Source organism: Python bivittatus, unplaced genomic scaffold (assembly GCF_059951505.1).
Source record: "Python bivittatus isolate LINGU-HERP-01145 unplaced genomic scaffold, Pbiv_v1 ctg000980_np1212, whole genome shotgun sequence".
In the NCBI taxonomy this organism is placed as follows: domain Eukaryota; kingdom Metazoa; phylum Chordata; class Lepidosauria; order Squamata; family Pythonidae; genus Python; species Python bivittatus.
In genome coordinates this window covers 3,001,645-3,026,265 of record NW_028277125.1, presented here as the reverse complement: position 1 = coordinate 3,026,265, position 24,621 = coordinate 3,001,645, and the positions used below count along the sequence as shown (strand labels likewise).

General features: G+C 44.7%; 1 protein-coding gene across 1 annotated transcript; it reads right to left on the bottom strand.

Moving 5' to 3' along the window:
• Positions 1-417: 417 nt before the first annotated feature.
• LOC148213498 (maestro heat-like repeat-containing protein family member 7) lies at positions 418-23,710 on the bottom strand. The gene is made up of 20 exons (XM_088132208.1): positions 23,584-23,710; positions 23,256-23,365; positions 22,754-22,876; positions 21,510-21,617; positions 20,125-20,257; positions 19,049-19,158; positions 17,433-17,582; positions 15,814-15,968; positions 15,324-15,465; positions 14,351-14,547; positions 13,749-13,886; positions 12,336-12,444; positions 12,031-12,171; positions 9,155-9,331; positions 6,332-6,487; positions 4,208-4,306; positions 3,719-3,824; positions 2,633-2,686; positions 2,137-2,308; positions 418-916 (listed from the first exon to the last, which is right to left on the bottom strand). Exons 1-19 carry the CDS (start codon positions 23,708-23,710, stop codon positions 2,163-2,165), a joined length of 2,481 nt encoding a protein of 826 aa, XP_087988334.1. The 3' UTR covers positions 418-916; positions 2,137-2,162.
• Positions 23,711-24,621: the final 911 nt, after the last annotated feature.

The window sequence follows — 24,621 nt, the reverse complement described above, 5'->3', positions numbered from 1 at the left end:
TGATGGGATAACAAGTAATATATATGAATGAATGAATGAATGAACGAACGAATGAACGAATGAATGAACAAATGACCAACCAACCAACCAACCAGTTTTAGGGTGTTGTATGAACAGTCAAGGGGCAGGAACAGGGTATTTGAGAGAATGGCCATTTTTCAAGAGAAAAGAGGGGTAGAACTGGAGGAGAGGTGGTCATAGTCTGAAATAAGGATCGGATCTGTAAGGGAGGACATAACCCCCTATTTTGTTCTCCCCTTGGTAAATGTTCTATCTTGAAAAGACCAGAAAAGCCACCTATCTTTTTTTAGTGCCCCCCCTCCAAACTTTTAGGCTAGCTAAAGGGACGCTGAGATATATCACCAGAAAGAGGAACCGTATTTCAACTGTAATTTGATTTTATTTCATGATATACTTTATTCCATAGGCTTCCCTACCTTGGAAGGCAGGACAGCAAAATTGTACTACATACATAAATGCAACAATTTCATGTAAGGTCCAGGTGCAAGGTGTTTCTTTCCCTGATTTGGAAAGGCACCAAGATGCTGTCGTATCCAACAATAAGGGGAAATGGGGGAGCTCTCTAACTGGACCCCGGGCCTTCTGATCAGGCCAGTTTTACTCTGAAATTCCATCACCAGGACATTCAGGAGAAAAGCAAAGCTGAAGAGTTTTAAGAAATATAGGGAGGGTAGCCAGAGGGAGACCAAATACCCAAAAGGAATCCAACCGGTAGATCCTGAATGATCATCTTCTCCAAGCTGTGCTTCTGGATTCATTGACTCTGCTGGCTGGAGATTATGAGAGTGTAAATTCAACACAGTTTGAGGCCACCAGTTTGAGGCACACTGTGAAACTGTACTTTGGTCCAAATATCCAGCCATTCATGGAGTTCGTGCATTCAAGACCCAGGCAACTAGAGATAGAAACAAGGAGTCAGTCTTGGTTCTCCAAATTGGGGGTGGTTAGGGGATCAAGAAGGAGCTGGCTTCAGGCTAAGCAAGATATACTGGCTTGGATGGATGAGATCCCTGATGAAGGACAGCAGAACAAGCTGGGTGGCAGAAAAATAGGAATATCTGCCAGATAGGAGAAACCAGCTACTTGGATTCAGAGGTGAAAAGGAAATGGCTTTGAAGGACTCCTCCTTTGATTGACCACCCCAAAACCAATGAACCACTGAAGGTCAGGTTGGCTGAGATTGCATAAGTGCATCATACACTATGGAAAAAATAATAATGCTGGCCAAGGTGGATGGAAGGAGAAGAAGAGGTGGACAACCAAGGAAGTTGATAGATGGAGTACTAGAAGCCACAGAAACGCACCTGCAAGAATTGCATGATGTGATGAGAAACAGGACAGCATGGAGAGCTGTTATTTAGAGTCTCCATGAGTCAGCTATGACTTGATGGAACCTAAAAATATAAAATGCTAAGCAAAAATGCAGTTAGATACTTTGGGGCTCATATCTTGTGCAAGTGGGAGAGTAGGTTGTACAAATTCAGTCAAGAGTGCAAGAAGGACATGTTCTTGATGATCATCTACTGCAGACCGTGGCATCTTCTGCTTGTGAAGCAGGAATGTGTCCTAAAGGATGACCTCATGGAAGGGGTTCATTTCCTCATTTAAGCTTCCTTACCATCATCATCTTCCTCAAGGAGGGTGTTCATATGACAGGGTTTCTCATGTTAGCATACTATCAAAATGTAGCTCCTTGTTCACTGTGCATGAAGTCAGGTTCCAGAATGCCTTAGTCCATTATCCACAGGAAGCAAGATCAGCATTTTGCTTGCCTGTGCTAAATGGAAGCCAACCACAGAATTGTGAAGTTGGAAGGGACCAGAAGGGCCAGCTAGTCCAACCCTCTGGATTGTGCAGAAAAATAAATTAAACCATCCATGAGGGGTGGCTGTCCAGCCGCTTCTTTAAAACTTCCACAGATGGAAAACCCAGAGTCTCTATGGGTTGACTAGTCCACTGTTGGAAAGATCTTACCATCGGGAGGTTCTTCTCAGATTTAAATGAAATCTAGGTGCATGACCATCTTTCCTTTATGAACACCTGTCATGTATCCCCCCAGCTCCTTGGTGATCCTCTTGGTTTCCTTTTGCTTAATTTTGGGGAAGGACAAGTTACCTTTTCTCTGTCCTCAGAGAAGCTGCTCATCTTCTGCAGATCATGGTTATTCTGTCAAGCCACCTCTCCAGGAAGGTCTCTGAAGAAGACTCATGACCTGCATTCTCCACAATTTCAGAGGCCACCAAGCAAATGTTCGAAGGCTTTGTTTCCACAGCCACAAGATTCAGCACTAAGAGTGGAGGAAAGAGGAGGAGGACGAGAAGAAGAACTATACTACCAACCATGTCCATGAAGAAGGAGCATTCTTCCTCTATTAAAATACTACCTCTATTCGCCAACACCTAGAAAGGTCCTGGCACCTAACTGACCTCAACGGATCTCAACAGAAGCAGAATCAGATCAGAAAATCCCAGGATTGTCATCTAAGTTGACATATCAAAAATAAAGTCCCTTGAGATCTATATGGCTCCCACCTAATGATATCCAAAAAGAAATCAGAAAAAAATCCACAAAGTGACAATGGTGAACCTCTTTCCTGTTATTTTTTACTCACCAGTAGCAATGGCGTTGACAGTTGATTTGTGGTTGGTCTCCTGCGCAATGATTTCTGGAAAAGAAACACCCAGGACATTGCTGGCCACAAAGGCCTGTCACTCTGTGAATCCAACCCAAGTTTATAAAATGAAGGTAGACAGCAAACCAAAGCACATTTGCTTATCCAGGGCTACATTGGAAGCCAAATCAGGGACAGATCTCTCTTAGAGATCCCAGAATTTGGTGGCCCATCAGTTTTAACAACACTGCGCTCAAGGGCATCCCTGGAAGGGTGGGGGAATGTTATTGCACAATGCACATTGTTTGCACCATGACATCATAATGCATGCAACATCACTTTGACATCATCATGGCTTCCACCGGACACCTTTGACTCAACGGAGCAACCGCTGGCCAAGAAGCTTCCTGGGTTTAGCTCAGCTGGTGCTCTAATGCCACAGACCAGAATCCCCTTGCCCTGATGAATCAGCTGATTCCAGAAAGCCAATCAGATGCCAGTGTCTGCTATATCGGATTCCCTTCTTGCCTCAATCTGGGATAGTTCTCACCTGGGGGTAGCCCTGAAGTTAGGCCTGGCTTGGCAGCAGTTTTGAGTTATCCCCCCAATGTCCTACTGCCACAGCTGGGGGAAAAAACAGTGGCTTGAAATGTCTGCCCAAAACTCAGAGTCACAGATCATCAGACAAATTCAGCCAAGAGATTTGCTTTCAGTCCTAGGGCTACCCTGTCTAATCCAGTATTTGTCAATTTGTGTGGACATCAACACAGTCCACAGATCTTAAAGTCGCTAAGGTTGACAAACACTGCTCTAATCGTTTCAGAAACAAAATATTCACTGCTGGACTTCTTCCAGGTTGGTTTAAACTAGAGTCAGCACCCTTTCTGGGCCAGTGGGCACTCTCACAAAATGGCTGCCCCAAGGAAGGAGGCCAGTCTTTACTTGACCCAAAATAAACGGGTGAGAGTTCTCCCTGCCTCTCTGTCCAGCCTCCACCCACCATGCTTCCTACTGTCTTCTTCTTCATTTACCCTTATGGAATTCAATGCGCATGGACGGGAGCCACACAATAACCACCATGCTTACCTAATAGTTTGACGGCTGCCTCCTGCAGAGATTGCCGGGGGCTATCCAGGAAAGCAAACGCTTGGTCCATAAAGATACTTTCTCCTTGCTCCCGGTAACGTTTCAACTATCAGGCAAGTCCAAAAGAGAAAGAGGTCATGAGTGATGGAATATCTTCTTTTCTTGCTAAGCAATGCAACGGTTGGATTTGCACAACACGTTTTGCCAAATCAGGCAGATCCCTTTGAACTTGGCCAGTGCTGACCTTGCTTAATTTTCTTTGGGGTACATGTGCTGGGTGAACTTAGCCAATTTAATTTCACCACAATTCCTGGGTGCTCTCCGTGAACCCAGAAAATGATTTATTCAGTCACTGTGGTCAGCACGGGAGGTGCACCCAGCGAATGAGTTCCTGACATTATGGTGGCAAGACACCCTGATCAGTCCTCAGAAAACCCAAGGGTGCCATGGTCTTCTCCTCAGCAACAGCTGCAAAGCAGACTCACTCACCAAACACGCACAAAATTTCCAGGGGTCATTTTCAGAGATGGAAAACTGAAGGAAGGATTTCAAAAACTTATCGATTCTCCTTAAAGCCTGCCAGGATGCCTGTAGAAGAAAGGAACTGCAGGTCTGACTTTTGCCATGACTAAAGATTTAAACAGATCAGGCAGAAGCTGGTCAAGCCCTCTAGATGGACCTGGAGATGTTGGCCCCCATTCCTCCTGGATTTATGGAATCTTTCCTGCACAACTTACATTGGGATCTGTCTAGTCTAAGCACTACCTTATCCAAAGCCCAGTTAGTCCTGGCATGGTTAATTTCCACCTTCTGACCCAGCTTTCTCCAATCTGGATCTCCCAGATAAATCAGGAATACAACACCCCAGGCTGCTTTCGCACAAGCCAAGTCAAGGAAGCTGCCTTCACAGAACATGCAAAGCTTGGTGACTTTTAGCTGTGGTTTCTCGCAGCAAGAAAGAAGCATTGTCCTGAGAGTACGGTTGTGCCACGGTCAAGGTCAGTGGTTCAAGGATGGCTTACTAGAGCAACTGGAGGTGACCCATCCAAGAAGGTCCTCCCAGAAGAAGCTGCTTGTAGTACTCTAGGTTTGTGAGGTGTGGAGGGGCTGAACCATAAGGCAGTGTTTCTCAACCTTGGCAACTTTAAGATGGGTGGACTTCAACTCCCAGAATTCCCCAGTTGAAGTCCACGCATCTTAAAGATGCCACGATTGAGAAACACTGCAATAAGGCACCGTTTTTCAGTCATGGCAGCTATTCCCCAGGACAGCGTCCTTTTGCAACCTAGGTTGCCCCCCCAACCCCCAATGATGGCTTTCCAGAAGGCAGGGAAAGCCGAACTCTTCCAGAGGGCCTTTGAGAAAGATTTGTAATTCAATTTTATTATTGATTATTGTCCATTGGATAGAGACTTTATTAAATACTTAGACCAACAGAATGAGAAAACTATACAACCCAGGAGCATCCATTACATTTCACAGTTAATAATCATGGGTGTCTGCAGGGAGGGGGGTCAAAATCTGGTGGGCATGGCGTTGCAAACAAAGCTATGCCCCTTTTGTACACCCCCTGCAGATGTGGGTGTCAGTAATTAAAGTCATACTAGCAGATCTATTATTCCAAGAGAAGAGAATCTCTGTAGGTTGGGGTTGAACTGTGGAGTCCTTGGTGCTCTCTGAGCTTGGTGGCTTCCTTGCAGACGTTTCATTACCCAACTAGGTAACATCTTCAATGCCTAATGATCAACATCAGCATTGATGATGTTACCTAGTTGGGTAATGAAACGTCTGCAAACAAACATTCAAGCTCAGAGAGCACCAAGGACTCCATATCTATTATTGGCTATTGCATAAATGACATAACATTTAAATAAAATGATACACTGAGCTAGTCCAATCTCATGATGGGCCACAGTGGCAATTACACTAAATTCTGTGATATTCCTAGACATTTTTGTCAACTTACTGGCAAGCAGGGGGAAAAGAACAGTCTTTGTCACTTCTGCTGAATTTACATAAAAGCTGCATAGTTAAAATTCTTACAAGAGAAGCAAAAAGGACAGCGAAAAAGACCATAGTCAACAGATGCAAATTCCCCCGTACGGAATAACAAGGATGCTCTTCCATGCATTATGCATCATCATTGTTGCTTTGGGTTCTGGTTCTGAAATTGCACTATCTGTGAGCCCTTCAAGGTAGGCCAGATCAGGAAACAGATGCCACAAGGACTACTGGAACTTTACTTTATTGTTATAGGGTATAATAACAGAATCTTGAAAGCCTGGCAGAGATTCTCTTTCTCTCTCTTTTATACCCGAGAGCATCAGGGCAAGGCACTCTTGAGTTTCTTCCTCACCCCTCCTGTCTTTCTGGACTAAGCTGGTGCTTTTGTAATGGCTGTTGAACCCCTTCTTGAAGACCATCTCTGTACTCCTCTACATCATCTGATGTTATTTGGGATTAGGGTTATTACCAGACCGTGGACTTCGGGTAGGTTTTAATATTGCTATAAACTGCTATGAGTCTAAAAGATGCAGTGGCAGACAGATGCAATGAATGAATAAGCAAAGAACCTCTATTTTTAAAAACCCTTTCACGTTCATGCTGTCCTACTTGGGTCACATGGATGCTCTCATCCTGGAGATGGATCATCAGCGGCACCATGCTTTCGATGGCAATCTCTTTCATCTGATCCTTGCTTCTCCTTTTGATGACATCAAAGAGGCCACTGAAGGTGGAGATAGCTGCAAATCTCACTTTGTTGGAAGCCTGTGAAAACAGAGAAGTGCATATTAATCTAATAAGCGCCAGGTGATCCCCGCAAGTGGACAACTGTTGAAAACTCAAGATAACGTTGACATCCCCAAAACCTAGAATAAGGTTCAACGGAAACCCGATCTATCCCTCCAAGATATTGTAGGAGGAAAACCATGGTAGCCAAAAATCACATTTTTCTGTCCCTGGATAAGTCTGTTTTCCAGATGGCTCTTAGGGGTGGATGCTGGAAGAGCATTTTGCTACCCCAAATTGGCTTTTGTGAGAGGTTTCAGTGCTACCTAGCAGCTCCACAATCATCAAGTGACAAGCGTTTGGCTGCAGTGCAACATGACTCATCCAGACAGGAATATGATGGAATAATCAGTCATATCAAGGTGAATGGAATGTCAGCAGCTTTAGTGCAAGGGTACAGTAATTCAGAAAGTCACAATATTGTTCAAACTGATAAGCATTGCAAGGACTTTGATCTAAACTCTGGTAGGACTGTTGAGGTCCATAAAGAAGTGTTTTTTTTCCCCCTGACTGAAATAATTGCTAATACCTCTATGTTAAACTTTAACCACTTCAACAGGTAAGTGAAGCATTGCAAAGCGATTTTTAAAAACATCTTGTCCTTTGCAAATTATAGCAAAGAGGTTTATGCCAAAGCGTTAACCTGATTCATTTAGCTGTAGGTTAAAATAAAACAACCCAGAGCTTAAATTCTACCAGCACGGTTTCCAATACTAATAATTATGGGAGAATCTTAATTGGGTGAAAACAACAGACTCATTAATATGGAAGGAGAATAAAATGACTTGTCAGCAAGTTCATGAGAACCCCCCCAAAAAAGTTTTTTTTCCACACAATAAAGCAACCTTCTTTAGCATTCCAGATGTTTTAGGCCAGTGTTTCCTAACTTTGGCCATTTCCAGGTATGTGGATTTCAACTCCCAGAATTCTCCTCCATGGCCATGCTGATGTTGGACTTCTGGGATTTGAAGTTCACACACCCTTGAGAGTTACCCAAAGTTGGGAAACACCAATTTAGACAATCACTTTTATCAGTTCTGTTCACAATGGACTGATGGAACGTCTGATCTATAGTAGATACCATATTAGGAAATGAATCCTAAATTGACAGAATATGCAGCCTTCTAAAGTGTCCTGACTCACGGAAAAAAATGCTACCTCCTGGGGAAGGTCCCCCAACACCAGCTACAAAGTGAAGCAAACTTTTTTCTTAAGGACCCAAACTCTCAGCTGGTTGGGCTCAGAGACACAAGTGTGACTTTCTTCTGTTGCTTCTAGTACACAGCACACACCTACCTGCTCCCTTCTGTTGTTGGTTTATGGTTTCCCCAATTTTTTCTTACTTCCTAAAGTTTCCCATTTTTTTCCTTCTTATTGTCTCCTCTCCCTTCCATGTCTTTGAATTTTGGCAGGGTTCTGTCAAAAAAATCAAGACGGTGGGTCCCATCAAACTCCACCACAGCCACCATCTTGACTTTTTTGGCCATTTGGGCATCATAATGATTAGAATAACTGAATTACATTAGTATCTAAGAGTCTAATTGATTCTTACTGAGCTTTGAGTATGTGGTGCAAAGCTCATGGAAGGGGGTGTAGCAAAGGATGAGATGAGGACAGAAGAGGATGAAACATATTTGAGGACATGAAGACTCTTAAGGCTATTAATCATGAACTGGATGGACCCTCTCTTAATAGGTAGGGGGGCTATGGGCAAACAGGTCTCGTGAGTTTTGCAGAAATATCTGGCTGACCACTGTTGGAGGCAGGAGACTGGTCTAGGCGAAACTTTGGTCTGACCTAGCAAGCACCAGTGGTGGCCATCCTGTTCTATTTTCAGTGGACTGGGTTCACACAATTCACTTAACCTGATGATGATGATGATGATTTCTCTCCACCCATCTCCCCCCAGTGGGGGACTCTGGGCAGCTCACACAAAGCGTTAAAACAATAAATATATATAAATACATAAAACATAAGAAATTTATACAAAACATTACCAAAAAGAAGGAAAAAGTCCAAGAAGATGATGGTTCTGCGGCTGAAGACAGCAGGCCTCTAAGGGGCTAGCCATCCCCACGCTTGATGTCTTCCCTCCCCACCCCAGGCCAGATGGCAGAGCCAGGTCTTCAAATCCCTCTGGAAGGCCAGGAGTGAGGGGGCCGATCTCACCTCTGGGGGCAAAGTATTCCAAAGAGTGGGGGCAACCACAGAGAAGGCCCGCTTTCTGGACCCCACTAGTCAGAGCTCTTTTACTGAAGGGGTCCGAAGCATGCCCTCTCTGTGTGATTACCAAATCTGCCCTCTTCTTGGCTTACACAATATATGGAACCACAAACTAATGTTGGCTTTGTATAATACACCACATGGCTCACACAAACTAACCAAGACACTAACAAAAGCAAGTATGTGATGTGGTTGTGGCTTCTAGGTCTTTACTGGACCTGGTTAAGTGTGCTTTGTGAATCCACCAAAGGGTGCATATGAAGACAAGGAGACATTTGAAGTTCCAGCTTCAAAGGGGGAAGAAGGACCATATCAGGGAAAAACCGAAATCTGGATCAGAAGACCAGAGAAGTCAGTTTCCCCCTCTTAACCACATAGCCAGCACCCTTTTGGTAGATGGAGATGGTACCAATTCCAACTTACATCATCAAAAAGAGGGAGCACTTTGGTAGCCACCTCCAGAACGACCGAGTTCACTTCCTCATTCGTCAAAACCTTCAGGACACTTGGAAGAAGTTGGAGGGCCTTCACGTTGATTTTTCGGTTTACATCTCTTAACTTTGCCAAGATATCTGGCAAGGCGGGCACCAGTTTTTCTACCTGCAGGACAGAAAAGGATGAGTCAGGAATGCACCTGCTAATTAGAAGGGTTGAGATAAATGAAACGGTGCTGATGGACCCCCTAACTTGCCTTATCTGGGTTCAGAAGCTAGGCAAGTTTGGATCTGGTTAGTTTTGGGATGGGAAATCCCAGGGTTGTAGGCCAGGGAATCAAAAGATCATCCTGGAAAAAGGTAACAGGAAAGCTCTTCTGTATTGTGGTCAAGAAAACAACATGAGCGTGTCCATGAACTTGCTTGGAGTGGAACTCAACTCAAAGGAGTTGGGGTGGTTCACAAAAAATAGTGAACCCCTCAGATCAATGCAGGCTTCACACCCATCAAACTTTGTATGCTGGGTGCCGGAAGTGTGATGGAATGGAATTATGAAGGCCACACTCAGGGAGGCAAGCATCCTCTTTCGTCTCCAGAAGGGTGAGGAAGAGATAAGAGGATGAGGCTGGCACCTCCCTGAGGAATTCACTCTGTTTTCATAGCTACTGTGGGAACAGAGTTCAGTCTGGGAAGATTCTTGATAGAGGTTGTAGCTAATAAACGTTGCTGAACAGAATTTGCATGCTCTCCTGGAGTTCCGCGGGCTAGGCCTGACAGGAAGCCACCAGCCCTTACAAAAGTTCTAAGAAACCAACTTCCAGGGGAGGGATGGCGAACTGAAGCCAGCACTGCCAAATGAACCTGATGACCGTGGCAACAACCAAGAGTAGACCAGTTCCTTGGAACCTCTCTGATAAGGAGAGGATGGGAGATTGCCTACATGTGCTCCAGATGGCTGCGCCTCACGGAGACTGCAAGATAGTGGTTTTCCACGGATTTGAGCACTGGGAGACAACGGGATCAGCCATTTTGCTCACAACTGCGGCGGAGCCTTTTAAATGACACTACGTTTGCAAACCTCACTTTCGAATCACTTTTGGAAATTGCCTATTAATCAACATAAAGCTATTAGAGACTTCAGAATGACAAGTTTGAAAAGTCTTCATCGGGTGAGTTTATCTTCAACTCTGAACAAAAAAAAATTAATTACAAGCTTAAATATTTAAAGAATTTGAAATAAACAGCAAAAAAGCTAAATAAGATTTGATCTAAGAAGGTTATCAGTGGATTAAGGGTCCAGATAAATTTGGAATATTGACTTTGTCTATAAGATTTTGGAATTAACTATACAAAATAAACAACTTCTTGTGGGAAACAGAATTATTTTGGCTATCCTGGCTATTGCAAGTCATAGAAAAAGATAAGTGATTATTTTAGAAACTAGATACTACAGGGGTCTAAAGATTTTAAGCAGAAGAAAAAAAATACAAGCCTATTCTTGATGTCAGTTAATACTGGGACTTACAAAATGACACAAAATATTATTACATCAGAAATATTAAAGGAGATCTTTGAGGAATGGAGCCAGAAATTAGTAACTACAATGTCAACACTATCACTAACATGTCTGACTCTATGGATAGACTATGTCCAAAAGATGTTAATGAAGGAATGACAGATGTGGAAAAATGTAATCTGACAAGACAAAGTACAGAATGTGGAACTACAAATGACAGGCCAAGAGAATGCTTTGGAAAAGGTTGCTTTACTGGATATGCAAAAGAAACTGGCTGACATGTTAAAAATTAAAAGGGAACTATAAATCAAATAAGAAAATGTTTTCTTATTGGATCTACAAAAGAGGCTTGTTAAAGGCTTGAAGAAATCTGTGTGATGGGATGAAGAACTGAAGAGAAATTAAATCCTACAATAATATTTGATTGAATTAAAGATTAAGACTGTTAGAAGTAAAAGTAAGGAATATAAAGTTGGTTTATTTGATCAAGGTTAAAATAAGGGCCTTTTTTTTTTTTGCAATGTTCTGGCAACCCTTTATGGATTTTTTGATGAAACCAGGATTGAAAAATTGATGTTTTATGGATTTGCTTATAGATAAGGGATAGGACATGGGATGAAGAGTGATCTATTTAACTTTAAAGGGGTGAAGAATTATTAAATTTGTTTATACTTGTGATGAAGGTTGGAAGTCACTTCTTTATATATTTCTTTTCTTTTTCTTTCTTTTTCTTTTTTCCTGCACTTTTTATTCTTTGTCTCCATTCCCTTCTCTTTCTCTAAGTTTACTTTGTATTAGTTTTTACTTTTGTAATTAAAATTCTTAATAAACATTATATTAAAAAAAGTTCTAAGAAATCAAACTATGACATTTGATTTATCATCTCATTTGACTTGGTAAGTTCTATGTCCAGGAGCCTCTGCTAGGAAGACTTCCTCATCAGTACACCAAAGTCAAGCCCTGCAGTTGGCAAACAGGAACAAGAACCACTTGGATTTTTAGAAAAATCTTTATTGCTATAAGAGTAATGTAACAGGTTCTTGAAAGCCTCTCAGAGTAATTCTCCAGATCAACTTATACCTAGGGTGTTTAAGGCAGAGATGCTTTTCTACAATGGTCCAACTCCCTTCCATAGCCATTTTGTTCCCTCCTCTGTATTCCAAGAGTCTGTTAGACATTTCAGCCCACCAAGACACATACTTGCAGAAGACCCCATGCTCAGTTGTTCCCTGACCTTGCCTTTAAGAGCAGGATTGGAACAAACTCTCTGGTTGGGTTCACAGGATGTTCAAAGCAGCTCAGTGAAAGATCTAAATTGTGACCCATGAGTCCATTTGGGTCTTGCTCACCTTCTCTGGATGAGTGCTGAAGCTCAGCAGGCCCTCCAGGGCCAGAGATCTGAGCTCAAATTGGCTTGCATTCAACTGCTTGCGGAGATACTGGATGAGGTCTTCTTCAATAGTCACATCAAAGGTTTTCTGTTGAAGCAGCTGGAATAGGAAAACCAAAGCTGATACTGCCCATTTCCCCAAGGTCTTCCTACTTCCCAAAGGCAACTTCAAGGATGGAGAGCAGTTCCAGTGTCATCATAACCCTGCATTACCCTTTCTGCTTTCCCCAGTTCTTCTCCTCCTGTCAAACACAGTCAGCTTACCTCCACCAAAAATGTCATCACTATAATATGTACTGGGTCTTCCTTGCTGTCCAAAATCTTCATGATATAGGGCAGCATGTTTTCACATCCCTCGTTTCGTAGTAGAGCTCTGTCATTGGAAAAGAAAAATATGGGAAGTGCAAGGAAGAGGGGGATCCAGGGGGATCCACAGGGTAGGCATCACACATAAAAATCAGGTGGAGCTTCAATCATACCAACATAACTACCATCTTGAGGTTTTTTTTGTATCTGGCAGATCCTTGTCCACACTCCTTGCCCCACCCTGGCAGAAACCTGTCCTGGTAACCTCTTTTTTCTACTATTCCCCTCCTCCCCTTTTACCTTGTCCACTCAGCCCTGCTCAGGAGCGGTGGAGACTTAGGTCACCTGTAACTGTACCAGTGGTAAAGTAGAGCTTTCCTTCTTATTCCAACATCATCCCAGAGCAAGGTCAAGGTGTGCAAAATCTATTATCCTTTGCTACCGTTACCTTGGAGGAAAGTTGGGGAAGTGGAGGAACTGGGAATAGAAGCAATCAAGAAAGGAGAGAGACAGTGCAGTTCATGCAAGCTTATTTTCTGCTGACCCCAGGATGGGAAAGAGCCCTTCAGCTCACCAGTGGGGAATGGTCTTTCTTGATCTCCTTTCAGAGCAGGCTGGTTGAGAAATGTTCCAGAAAGGAGAAAGGATAGGGAAGCTAGAAGAGACTGGACCACAAAAGAAGTGGATGCCCCAAAGTCCCGGCTGGCATTTAGAAGATGATGCAAGTTTCCCCCACTTGGAGGAAACTGATCTGAGACTTAGAGGGCTCCTTTGTGCACCTCACTTACAGTACTACCATCTTCCTTCGCTCATTCACTTCCCCTCCCTGCCTGCATCTCTCTCTGGATGGGAAAGAACTTGAGACAAGGGGGAGATCTTTCATTTCAGCCCTTCCTCCCTGCTCCCAAATCACAAATCCTTTTTTTTGTTTGTTTGCTTATCATTTACTTATTAGAATATTTAAAGGAGCAGAATAAATAGCTACATAAAAGATCAAAAAGGTAGAAAGAGACCTAGTGGATAAGGAATAAATAAAGAAAATAGTGCAGGTTTTTGCATCATCATCATCATCATCATCACCAGCAGCACCATCATTCATAAGACAGAGAAATGAATGTGCACCTTCTTGACCATGTCCAGGAAGTCACCAGGAGTTGACCCCAGTTCAAAGAGGTGGCACATTTTGTTGCTGTTAAGGCTGTGCCAAGCAACCTGGAGCAATGCTTGTTTTGAAGGGCAGGATTTTTCTTTCTTTCTTTCTTTCTTTCTTTCTTTCTTTCTTTCTTTCTTTCTTTCTTTCTTTCTTTCTTTCTTTCAATAAGTAAATCAATAACTGTAAATAACTTTAGGAATGGAAAGCTGGAGACTTACTTAGTAAAGACCACAAGCCCCTTCTGGTGGGTTGCCAGATGACACAGCAGCTCAGATCCTCTCCTCTGATTCATAATAAGAGCCTGGTCCCCTTTGCTCAAACGTCGGATGAGAATCTGTAGGGTCCTCAGAGCTGCCCTACAAGGAGCGTAACCCCAGTCAGAGGTTCCTCCTGCACCCCTTAACACTGCTTTCTGCCACTTGAGCAAGCCAGAGGGGCATCATCATGCAAGGGGAAGGGATGCCATTGAGTAAATCATGCCGTGATGGGTGTGAGGTCATCCTGGCTTCACCCAGGTTGTGAGAGGAAATGGAGGACTGTTTAGAAATTGGTTCTGCTTATGGCGCTCTACTCAATTCCCCCTTTCCCCCTCTTTTTTCTAAAGTCTGGCAAACTGACTTATTTATTTAACCAATTTATTTATTTAACAATGTAAAATGTGAACTCATTTTACCCCTTTAAAAAATCCAAAATGGTGTAGAAGGGTTGGAAGTTTCATCCTTGCCTTTTCTGGGGGCAAGAAACAGAGTGTCTTTGAACCAACAAATTTAACCTTCCCCCTGCCCCACAAATTTCCCTTTGCAGTGGAAGAGCAGAGCACCTCAGAGGCAGAGGAGGGGTGGGAATTTTCTGCTCCTTGCAAGTCCTCCAATATAGATCAATTTCTTTGGGTTTGACGTGCACAGTGTAGGACATCTGGCAGAGCAGGGCGATGCAGAGTGTGGGATACATCACTTTCAGCAACTCCTTGCAGGCTGGAGGTGGGTGTCTCAAGATCTCTTGAAGAGCAGCTGTGGCCTGGAAGGAAGGGAGGAGATGCTGGTCTTAGCTGAGCTGGAGGGAACCTGGGGGAGGGGGAGGCACCCTTGTGTTTCTCACGGTGGCACCTCAACAGGGATGGCTCAGAGGGAGGAAGACCCCAAAGAGCCAGATGGGCTGTGCTCCTAAGAAGATTTAAGAAGGAGATGTCCTTTCTTTTGACAATGAAAGACTCCTTCGGGTCAATTTTTCTCATCCCACCTCACATGCATAGAGCCCACATGGGTAGTCCGGCTTCCATTTTTCCCATATGTGTTGGAGAAGACATTGTAGTCCCCAAGGCCAAAAGCTTGACAAGGTGGAATGATAACATCTCCTTTGCAACCCAGCTAACTAACATGACCCTTCTATTCATGACACCAACGACATGGTCCCAAGGCAACTGCTTCACCCCACCCAATGCTGGGGTCATTGATGGAGGTCTTTAACATTGAACACAAAGAGTGCAATGAGGCAGAAACAAATCCTTGTGCCCAATGCCATTCTAACAAAGGGACCAGAGGCCTGGTAGCTTGGTGTTTGGTAATTTAACAAGCCAGCTTTGTGATTTTGAAGTCATGCATCTCCCTGTCTAATGCCAGCTCCAAGACACCTGCCCGATGGTGTCTCGGGTATCTTGATGGTTCCTCTGTTGTTCTCTGGACAGAGAGAACGATAGTGGACAAACAACAGCCATGATGGGGAGGAGGAGCAGAAGACCCGTGAGCTTCAGCCCTCATGAGGCCCCCACCAGCCTCGCCCTCCTCAATGCGTACCGCCAATGGAATGATGGCAGGCTTCATCCCAGACTTGTCAAATTGGAAAGGCTGCTGCTGTACCGTGTCCTGCAGCACACTCAGGATCTTTTGGGAGATTATGGAGAAGGACATTAAGGCATTCCACATAGCCGAGGCAGTGCTGCGAGTTGGGAAAAAGGGGCGGTCAGCTGGTTGGACTGGTTGTAAGGCTCTTTGGGGGCTACGTTCATGCTGAGGTTTTATTTCAAGGTGGCAAAACAGGGATCTTTTATGAACCCCCTAAATCAGTGTTTCTCAACCTTGGCTGGGGAATTCTGGGAATTGAAGTCCACCCATCTTCAAGTTGCCAAGGTTGAGAAACACTGCCCTACGTGTCAAACCCCACTGAAATGTCACTGGCAAGCCTGTCCAGGCTTCAGGGAAACAGGACCTGATTGGAAGGTGAATCTACCAGGGCCAGGGAATCAGCTCCCACCAAAGACCCATCAGGCACTTCTTTTGGTCTTACCAGTCACATTGAAGGGAGCAGCTGAGGATGGTCCTCACAACCTCTTCGGGGTGGCTGTTGCCGACCAGCCGGAGAAAACGGAAGACTTCGTGGCGGGCGGAAGGTTCAGTGATATGCTCCAAGGAGGAATACATTGATTTGACAATCTTGGGCACCTGGGATGAAGGAAAGAGGAAAGGGAGGGTTCCCTCCGATGGTGTGTCTGCATGATAAATCATCCCCCCGTTTTCTGACTGTGGGCTTCTCCAGAAGAACTCCAGGAATGGCAGTTCTGCTGAAACTTTTCTACTCTTAAACACTCCTGAACTACAGATCCCAGACATGACTTTGAAATCAGTTACTCTTGTATTGATGAGATACTTTTATTAGCTTTTCCCGGTTGGCTGCCCTCCAGATGTGTCCAGCTGCAAGTCTCAGCCATTCTGATGAGTGGTAGAAACTGCTCTGATCTGCAGAAAAAGGCAAGAAAGGGGCAAACACCAGCTTGCCCATTTTCCAGACTGCATTTAGCTGGATCAGTATGTTGTGCCATTGCAGGAACACCAAAAAGATTGGTTGACTGAATCAACTAATTCTGAAGAAATTAGCTTTATAGATAGTGCTTGCTTAATGACTGTTTAACAATGGTTCGGAGTTACGATGGCCTTGGGAAAAGTGCTTTACGATCCCCGCAGTCACGTGATTGCGATTTGTGACATTTTTTACAATGTTCGTTAAGTGAGTCAGCGTGGACATTAAGCAAGTCACATGGTTGTTAAGTGAATCACATGGTTGTTAAGTGAATTCCGGCAAAAATGTTCATTGGGGAAGCTGGATTTGCTTAATGACCACATGATTTGCTTAACAAACATGTGATTTGCTTAATGACTATCATAAAAATGTCATAAAATCAGCTCTGATTCGCTTAATGACCAAATCACTTAGTGACTTAAATTCCAGTCCCTATTGTGGTCGGATAGCAAGGACTACCTGTAGTTCCAAAGACATCAACTGTACACAGGGTTTAATCCACCCATGTTGGGAGAACTTGCTCCCACTTCCCCATTTTGCCTACTGAGTCCTCCAAGGAAGAGAGTTGGAAAGAAAGAGCAGCTGCAAAAGTGAGCCTCTCTATAAGAGAATTCTCTGCTAGCACTTGGCAGCAGAGGACACACTTCCCAAACCATGGTTGGCTGCAGGAACCAAACCACACCCATTGCTGCTTGTTTGGCCATTGATGGCATTAGTGATGTAATGAAGGCTTGCCACTGTACTTCTCTGATATGAGACACGCTCCAGTGTTTTTCAACCTTGGCAGCTTTATGATGGGTGGACTTCAGCATGCTGGCTGGGGAATTCTGGGAGCTGAAGTCCACCCATCGTAAAGGTTGAAAACCCTGAGTAGTCAGTTGATATCTTGTTTTTCCCAAATGATGGTTTTTGACCCAGGTGGAGCAACTGTAGGGGAGGGAGGGAAGCAAAATAGTCAAGATGGCAGCAGTGACTGCATAACTGAAGCCCTTCCCCCTTTTTACACACACAGACACACCCCCTTGCATGGCTGAATGGCCAAGCGGAGTGAGTGTGTTAACAGATTGCACACTTGGGGGCTCTCTCCCCACCCATAGCCAACCCTTTACCTTCACAAAATTGGGTCTGGGCTCTCTTAGCATCGCTTGCAGCATGCGGACGGCGGCTTTGGTGCTATGGATGTTGTCATCCCTCATGCCTCTGAGGGCGGTCAGAATGAGCTCCATCTGATCATCTGCACGCAGGCATTTTTTAAATATCTAGAAACAGAATTAAAGTGAGGCCTGACCATGGGAGTGTGGAACAGCGAAATTTGGCTCCTCACTACAAAATTAGTCAATGCACTACCAGAACAACATATGGGGGATGCAATAAAAATCTTGCAGTGGAATTGCTCTTTTTCAAATTAGTCTATTGCACTTCTGTTCTTTCCTGACAAGCACCACAGGTAGTCCTCAACTTATGACCATTTGTTCAGTGACCAAAGTTACTCCCTGACCTCACCACACCTCCCTTACACCCTTGTGCACCCTCTTCGAGCCTTGCAGTGCCTCTCACCCTCACGCACCCTTCCCTGAGCCTCACCACACCTCCCTTGAACCCTCGCACACCCTTGGGGCAGTCCCCATTGCCATCGTTAAGTGAAGATCGCAGGTTATTAAGCGAGGACCTCACATGACTGGGACTTGTGACTTCCTGCCAGCTTCCAACAGGTAAAGTCAATGGGGAAGCTGGCAGGAAGTTGCAAGTCCTGGTCACAACAAGCCTTTCCTTAGGCAGCTTGCAAGTAGGCCAGTGGGTGGATGAGTGCTGTGGAGTGCGGGTGGGCTGGGTGGGTGGTGGTGCAGTGCACGTGTGGCAGGGTGCGCGGGTGGGCACTGCCATGTGGCACAACTGCAGGCAGACAGGGGGTAGGCGGGGCACGCAGGTAGGTGCTGCAGTATGGTGCAAGTGTGGCAGGCGGCCAGCTGCCCGGTTGCCCAAGGCCTGCACTCGCCCTGCCGCTCAAGGGCTCCTCAGAAGTAAAAGCAGCGGGAGCAGGAGCGACTTGCGACCTTCCCTGCTGGTAGGTTGCAAATGGCGATCACGACACTGCAGGACACTGCAACTGTCATAAGTGCAAGCCGGTTGCCAAGCGCTCAAATCACAATCGTGTGACTGCGGAGACACTGCGATGGCCACAACTTTGAGGACCGGTCGTAAGTCCCCCTTGTTCAGCACCATTGTAACTTCAAAGGATCGCTGAACAAGTGGTCGCTAAGCGACGACTCTCTGTATTGAAGATCAGAGTAGTCATGCTTGATAGGGAAGACGAATGAGTGCAAATTCTACATAATCTACATGGTGAGCAGATGAAATTGTGTACCTTGATCGAACAATAATTAAAGACAAGAAAATGGACAATAGTTTAAGACATGCCAAAGCGGATAGAAAGAGGGCGGGTAGTAGGTGAACTGTTGCAAAGAATGAACGTTTATCAAAAGCAGCAAAAACAGCAGCGGATAAGAATGTGCTTCAGCCCATTTTGTTATACAGAGATGAGAATTCTGACTACTTTAAAATTCAGGCTACTGCGTGGATCCCCAAAGTGGGTGAATTCAGGAACCAGGGTAAGCACGTTGTGGGAACGCAGCCCACCTGTCCCAGAATGATGCCCAAACGCAGTTAACAAATCGGCTGTCTCTTGCCAAAGACAAGTGTTCAATTAGCGTGATTAGAAACTTACCGTAGTGGCCATGCTAACGTCTGAAAACCAAGCCAGCCAGAAAATCTTCTCTTCTTCCCATTCCTGTAGAAGTTCTATGTACTCCTGATTATCCTCTGCCTTCGTCAGACCTCAGGAAAGGCATGCAAAGAGTAGTGAATATTGTCACTCTGGCTTTCCAAATCTGTACCGTGATCGTCCCTGAACGATGGCAGGATCATGGTGCTTGGAAATGGTTGTGCTTATCCCTACCACAACAACCCTCTCAGGTAGGCTGGGCTGAGAGAGGCTGATTGGCCAAAAACACGCAGGGAGTCTCTGCAGAACTTCTAGCGTATGGCCTGAGCAAATTGCCCAAACTCCCCGCCAGCCACAACAGTCTCCGAATTGAGTCCCAGCAAAGGTGGGAGACACCAGGAAGTGGTCACCAAGGATTCTGGGAGAGAGGGGTGTCTGCAGGGAGGGGGTCAAAAAAGGCAAAATGGTGGTCATGAGCATGGTGGCTACAAGAAATCCACCTTTGCTTCCGAGATGGCAAGGTGATTTGATGTTTGACATCAAGGACAGGTTATGTCCTATTGATACAGTGACCGTATGTCCTTCATTATAAAAGACATCCTTTATTTCAGAAAGCTGTCCTTTAGATTTATTTATTTTTCAAAAACTCACTTTTGTCTTTTATTTCAGTCATTTAACTTTTACCGTACAAAGGGTACCCTGTGAGGCACAGTTGTTCCCATTCATGGGAAAAATAGGGAAACTGAATTGTCTTTTTAAAATAAATGTACATATACGGTTTGATTTTAGGCATTTTTATTAGCATATGCGTTTTTGTAAAAGCTTTCTTGGTTTTGCTCTTGAATTTTCCTTTGTAATGCAAAGTTATAAACATAAACAATTAATTTTTTTTGTCCTTTGGAACCTCTTTCAGATGTGCCCCTTTTTCAGGTTTGGATTTATTTTTTCCAAGAAAATAGGGTCACCGTATCTATAGGTCGGCAAGGGTTTTCTAATAGAAGCATCTGGCAAAGGTGGCTGATCTGCCAAGAACCCGCGCGCTGGCTGCCAGGCTGGGAAACGCCCCGGGCTCCCCTTACTTTTCTGGTGCACGACCAAGGTGTACAGGCGGTGGAGTCCATCAGCAGCCCAGTAGCAAACGCTTTCGCTGGAGTCACTGCAAGCAAGTATGAGCCCACCGGCGATCTTGCCCAGCTTGAAGGCCTTCATTCCCTGGGGTGGGAAATGAGACACGCAGCTCTCCTCGGTTCTGGTTCTTCTGACTCGCGGCCAGAAAAAAGCAGTCTTGACGCAGAGACGTTTCTGTGGGGCGTTTTAGTATTCTTTTTGTGGGGTGTTTTAATATTCTTTTTGGGGGTGTTTTAATATTCTTTTTGGGGGTGTTTTAGTATTATTTTTGTGGGCATTTTAGTATTCTTTTTGTGGGGTGTTTTAATATTCTTTTTGTGAGGTGTTTTTCTAAGACACACAATCCTGCCTACATATGGACCACAGGACAAAAAAACTGGATACATGCTATGCACACCATCACAACAAACTTTTTGTGGGGTGTTTTAATATTCTTTTTGTGAGGTGTTTTTCTAAGACACACAATCCTGCCTACATATGGACCACAGGACAAAAAAACTGGATACATGCTATGCACACCATCACAACAAACATGCTTTTCTGTGGTACATCACTGTGAAAACACCACACCAAAAACAGAGAGACCAATGCAAAGATATAAGTGTTATTGCATGACAATTGCTTTTTCCTAGTTTATATTTAATCTACGGATGATGTGGGTCAATAATGTAGAAGAGAAACATACACTCCAGAGAGAACAAAATTGCAGCAAACCATGTGTATCTAAGTCAGAACTGAAAACTGAAACAAGAGACCAGTGTTTCTCAACCTCAGCAACTTTAAGACGTGTGGACTTCAACTCCCAGAATTCCCCAGCCAGCAGGGCTGGCTGAGGAATTCTGGGAGTTGAAGTTCACACGTCTTAAAGTTGCCGAGGTTGAGAAACACTGCAGTACCTGGAACAAAACGGAAGTAGCTGGAACTCCAAAAACTGGAGAGAATTTGGAGAAGAATGTTGAGAAACATCCTTTGTGCAGAGATCAAGTAATTAGTGAACTAGACCAATGTTGGATTGGAGTCAGCTTTGCTTTCTACCAGGCACACTAATGGTTGGGGATGATGGGAGATGTAACCCAACCCATGGAAGAAACCTCAGCTCAGTTGCTCGGTCTTCCTGCAGAAGACGGGAGCTACAGCCCTTGTGTTCCAGCCAACGCGTTCATTGGTGGTGCCTGATAAGCCGATGGATATTGCAGGACTGCGGCTGTTAGGAGGAGGCTGGGCTGGGGACTGAAGCTCCCCTGCGGTGGGATTCCCAGCCGGATGCCGTTGCTTTCTCCTGTAGTGGTGAAACCGGGCTCTGCCATTCAGCAACCCTTGGAAAAAAGCAACTCACTTCTCTGTTGAGGCAGTGGGTGAGAATGCAGCTGATTATCTTGGCAATTCTGGACAACGTTTGTTCCCGTTCCTCAGTGTTTGGGGAGGCTATTCCTGGGAAAAGAAACTAGGAGGAGGAGGAGGAGGGAGGGAGGGAGGGAAAAGGAGGAGGAGGAGAGAGAGAGAGAGAGAAAGAAGGAGGAAGGGAGGGAGGGAGGAAAAAAAAGGAGGAGGAGGAGGAGGAAAGAAAGAAAGAAAGAAAGAAAGAAAGAAAGAAAGGAAGGAAGGAAGGAAGGAAGGAAGGAAGGAAGGAAGGAAGGAAGGAAGGAAGGAAGAGGAGAAAGGAGAAAGAAAAGAAGAAGGAAGGAAGATAGGAAAGAGAAAGAGAAAGAAAAGGGAGGGAGGGAGAGAAGGAAGGAAGGAGGAAGAGGAGGAAAGAAAGAAGAAAGAAGAAAGAAGAAAGAAAGAGAAAGAAAGAAGAAGGAAGAAAGATAGGAAAGAGAAACAGAAAGAAAACGAAAAGGGAGGGAGGAAGGGAGGGAGGGAGGGAGGGAAAAAGGAGGAGGAGGAGGAGGAAAGAAAGAAAGAAAGAAAGAAAGAAAGAAAGAAAGAAAGAAAGAAAGAAAGAAAGAAAGAAAGGAGAAAGAAAAGAAGAAGGAAGGAAGATAGAAAAGAGAAACAGAAAGAAAACGAAAAGGGAGGGAGGGAGGAAGGGAGGGAGGGAAAAAGAAGGAGGAGGAGGAGGAGGAGGAAAGAAAGAAAGAAAGAAAGAAAGAAAGAAAGAAAGAAAGAAGAAAGGAGAAAGAAAAGAAGAAGGAAGGAAGATAGAAAAGAGAAACAGAAAGAAAACAAAAAGGGAGGGAGGGAGGAAGGGAGGGAGGGAGGGAAAAAGAAGGAGGAGGAGGAGGAAAGAAAGAAAGAAGAAAGGAGAAAGAAAAGAAGAAGGAAGGAAGATAGGAAAGAGAAAGAGAAAGAAAAGGGAGGGAGGGAGGGAGGGAGGGAGGGAGGAAGGAAGGAAGGAAAAACAGAATCCAAAGCAAGCATGGATTATAAGATTATAAACAGGAGCTGCAAGAAAATGTTGCTGTAATTTTCCTGGACGCTTCATTTCATTCCCACACCCATTTGGTCCCTGCACAACCAGGCTGCACTTCTCCTAGTCAAGCCTGCTCAGATTGCAGTGGGATGCTTGTGTTTCCCCCGTCAGGGCTCTTTTCCAGATGTTTTCATTCTTTGTGTCGCTGTGTGTGTAAAGACACTCACCCTGAGGATGTCTCTAAGCAACGTTGCATTGCAGTACTCATCTCGGAAGCCATCTTTCTCGTTGTCCATACTTGTGCTAATGAGGTCCACACATTCCAAGAACTTTATCTTCTCAGGCACATCCTACGGACCACCCCACAAAGTTAAAAAGAGACCTTAGTCCTGCAGGAGAAACTGGAGTGATCTGGACAGATACAGAGACAGCTGGACCACTCCAACTTACATTGCGGCTGGTTCACACACCAGCTGCTTGAACAAGCATGTGCAAGGCCTAGCGAGCAGTGTTTGCACTGCACCATAAATTTTGTGCATGCACGGTTTAATGGGCAGGAGGTACCCAGCCTGTTTAGATACCAAATGGTTTAATGGGTTGAATGAGAATGAATTAATTCAGTGCCTGGATTAAACGGACTACGTCTTCCTTGAGACAGGCAGGTCTCCTGGTTACTCGCCTGGCAGAACAAGGCCCGTGTTTTGAAGCAACACAAGAGAAAGTCATTACCTGAGATTTTTCATGGAGGAATGTACGCATAAAACCCACGGCCTCTTTTACATGGATCTCTGAGTCCACGGAGCTAAAACTTGCTTGGGAAGATACGGAACTTGGCGAATCTAGAACAGAATTTTGGTAGTGTTTTAACCCAACTTTGGTGAGACATCACATCCTTACCACAGCTGTCCAATAAACATGAAAACTTAGGGAGGGCTGGTGGCTCAATGTTAGAAAAACCATTTGGGGTGGTCCCTGATCTAAGTCCCCAGCATCTCTAGATACAGAACTAAGTCTCCGTCATTGGAAAATGAAAGCCCTTGAGACCCATCATTGATACAACTGATGTTCTTCTGCAGGATAAGCTTTACTTGCGAGCAGCAAGTTCCAGGTTTAATCCCTGGCCTGTCCAGGTAAGACTGGAGGGCTGCTAAGCCTAAACTAGAAAATCCAGATTTCTTGGCCATGGTGAGCATCTCTATTTAGATCCAGATGGGAATTGCACAGGAAGCCACTGGGCTCATGGTTATATACTCCTATATTTTCTATAGGAGGATTACAGAGGCACGAAGACCCCTTTCCTGGGGGTCAACAGAGTGCTTTTCATCCACCTATCTCCTAAACGAGATAGGGAAGGAAGGATTGAACCTGACATCTTCAGCAGGGCTTGGGAATTCTGGGAGTTGAAGTCCAGACATCTTAAAGTTGCCAAGGTTGAGATACACCGGTCAAGGAAAAAGTGAAGCGTTGGGTTTTGGTTGGGACATCCCTTGCTTCTTCCTTCCAAGGGTGGGTGGGGTGGGTGGGATCCCTGAGCCAGGAGATCTTCCTTGGGGAAAGGCAGTGTCTTCTACTTGCACAACTAGGAGTCCCTTTGCTTGGACATTTGGTCCAGATCGATTTTGCTTGCAGGAATTAATCCCAGGGTGGGCATTTGTGGTGGCTAAAACCAACAGACGCATTGCTCCCTTGCAAGCCTGTAGATCCAGGCTTTGGTCAGAGGGAGCCTGAGAGCTGCAGCTCACGAAAGCGTCTGGCTTTGAATGAAATTTGTGAGTCGGAAAAGATGCTACCAGACTCCTCTGGATTTTTTGTCACTGTAAACTAACACTGCTCTCCTCCTACAATGTATGAGAATTCCAGCCTTGGTTAACGATCTGCTGGATCTTCCAAAAAATAAAAAAGAGCTCTGCTGGAAGACTAAGTGTGTAATGATTTGGAGTCTCCCAAGAAAAGGTTTTTGAAGGGTTCAAGTTTATTTTCATCCCCATGAGAACATAGAACAGACAGGAGGAGGGATGTGGAAGGCAAAAACACCTGAATATCTATTCCAGTTGTGCTGTGCCTGCCATAGCAAAAAAAGCAAAACACAAAAAAC